Consider the following 2456-nt stretch of genomic DNA (forward strand, 5'->3'; position numbering starts at 1 on the left):
TTTTTCAAAAAGTTTTTCCAACTTTTTTTTGTCATTTCTTTTATTTGGGGCAAATTTCAAAGAGTTAATAAAGGTCTTGGTTTGGGCGACCGGCAGGCAAGACCAGAAGCATTGACCATCACCAGAAAACAACTGGAGAATTGTTTCTGGCTTCTTTTATTTGACAACCAAACGTGCTCGGTTGTTTGGTCTCTGCATGGGGGAATTTTAATGGACGTGGTCGATCGACCGGATGTGAAAGTTAGTCAATATTTTTAGTCAATATAAGTTTTAAATTTTTCTCTGTTTTTGAAAACAATTTGTCGTCAGGTGAACGATCGGGTCCGCATGAAACTGACTGAGAAGGATACGTCAACGAAATGTTTGATTTGGGAGGCAACTGTTCTCATGAAAGGGCACAAAACAGTGGTTGAAAAGCACGCACTTGATGTCAGCATGCAGATAAAAGCTTCATTTGGTGATGAGAACTTTGCTCCTATTCTTAATATCGATGACGCAGATTTAACTTTGCATGAGAATGCAAATCAAATAATAATTAGAATTAAGCAGGGGCTTAAAAGTAAGAAGAAGCTTGAAATGGTTCCATCTGGCAGCCAACCGTCTGATAGTGTGCTTGAAAGTCCCCTGACGCAAAGTCCACTGATGCAAAGCCCCTGACGCAAAGTCCCCTGACGCAAAGTCCACTGACGCGAAGTCCCCTGACGCAACGATTTTGTGATCGTCCCGGTTTCACGCACTTTCCTGACAACCCAAACGAGGATTGCATTGCATTGAACCCGGAAGAAGTTGGTCAAACCTTGAGGGAACTAGATGACGATCAAGAAAATGCGGAACAGCCACTTCACGTTAGCTTAACATCGGCCAGTCAGGTGTGTCAATTTTTTAAGCTCAATTTTTAATTTCTAAGCGTAGTTTTTTATTATATAGTCCGAGAACGTTTTACTGGGATTAATTTTGAAAACGTTGCAGGACGTTTTCATCTGGATTAATGTTGATGACGTTAGAGGACGTCTTCAGATTCCAAAAAATCAAGCGTAATCAGAAGCGACGTTAAAATTTTGTTGGTAGTAAAATTTGTAGCTGTCGTAATAGTCGTAGGAATAGTTGTAGTTGTAGTTGTAGTAGTCGTAGTAGAAATAAATGTTGTCCTCAGTTAGAATTGGTAGTAGAAATAGGTGTACCGTACACTTTTTAAAAGGCTCCTGGACCGTCTTCCCAACCGGCTGCTGGTAGACAAAACTCGCACACGGCAATTTCATCAACCCCTGGTGATTCAGAAAATCTGTCAAACAGCTGGTATGAAATTCTTTGTAGAACTTGAAAACTGTCCTCGCTTGAAAATATCAACACTAAAATCGTACTTCTGTTCTCTAGCCCTTGCTAAGTTTTTTGAGCCTCGTTTTTAAGTTTTTTGAGCTTCGTTTTTTACAGACGGCAGAAATATCAAAGTTGGGTGTCTTCCTGCCAACAGCCAAGCGGTTTACGGAAGGAGATGCACCAACTTTGCCAATTCCCAAGGGACCAAACCACGGCTACGACCTAGCTCTCGTAGATGGCGGGACAGCGCAGGTACTTGGAAGGAGGGCATCAAAGAAACTGTGGACTCATGACGAACTCAAAAATCATATGCTCTCACCAAAAGAGAAGTCTGGTAAGAACATGAAACCTCAAACCGATTTTAGTCCTACTCGAAAGGAAACATTCAAAGGTATTACAACTTACTCGCTATCTCAGAAATGAATGAAGAACCTTAATTATTTCCCAATTTTGTTAGGCCAATTTTTTCTGTAATTAGGTGGCAGTTATTTCTTAAATTACTTATTTTAGTTTCTGAATGCTCCCAGGCAATACAAGCATAACGGCCTGGTTGATACTTAGTTCTTATAGATAAACATTGGGTTAAGTTGCCCATCTTTCAAAAGTAGAAAATTCCATTGACATTTTTTTAGAACTCTTTCGTCTCAAATACGAGTCTAACTGGGTGCATATGTATGAGCTGGCAAAAATCTCAGTGAACAATAGGGGAAACGAGCTGAAGTCAAATGAAAGGAGAAGCAATGAGAGTGGTGATGTGCTTGAAAGTGATCTAAAAATCTCTAACCAGGAGAACGTCCAATAGCCGCAACTAATTGGTTGCATCAACCGAACTTGAGAGTGAACTTTTGAGAAACCAAAAGGATCTTTAAAAAAGCTTTTCTGTCTTGTTCTGCTATTATTTAAAAAATATATCAAGCTGTTTTCATAGTTTGTCAAAAGTTATGTTCCCCTGCTTAAAAATTAGTTTGTGGCAAATTTTGCTGTTTGCTGTTAATGTTTTTCTTACTGAAATTAGAAATCTTTCAAACTTCTGAGCGCAAGATAGTTTTTGATATAATGTTGCTTAATTATCTGATTTAATGTTTGATGATAATAGTTGTCGTTCGCGTTACTGGACGCGACTTCTTTCCAGAACAGTA

At 39.2% G+C, this 2456-nt stretch overlaps 1 protein-coding gene across 1 annotated transcript in view; it reads left to right on the plus strand.

Annotated features, from left to right (window-relative positions):
- Positions 1-2141, plus strand: part of LOC142342120 (uncharacterized) — a 134669-nt gene extending 132528 nt beyond the window's left edge. The window contains exons 2-3 of the mRNA XM_075393317.1: positions 1432-1651; positions 1950-2141. Coding sequence (XP_075249432.1) covers positions 1432-1651; positions 1950-2119 — 390 coding nt within the window. The 3' untranslated portion in view covers positions 2120-2141. The remainder of the gene's footprint in view (positions 1-1431; positions 1652-1949) is intronic.
- The last annotated feature ends 315 nt before the right edge of the window (positions 2142-2456 follow it).

The sequence above is a fragment of the Convolutriloba macropyga genome, chromosome 7 (assembly GCF_964194025.1).
Source record: "Convolutriloba macropyga chromosome 7, txConMacr16.3, whole genome shotgun sequence".
NCBI lineage: Eukaryota > Metazoa > Xenacoelomorpha > Acoela > Convolutidae > Convolutriloba > Convolutriloba macropyga.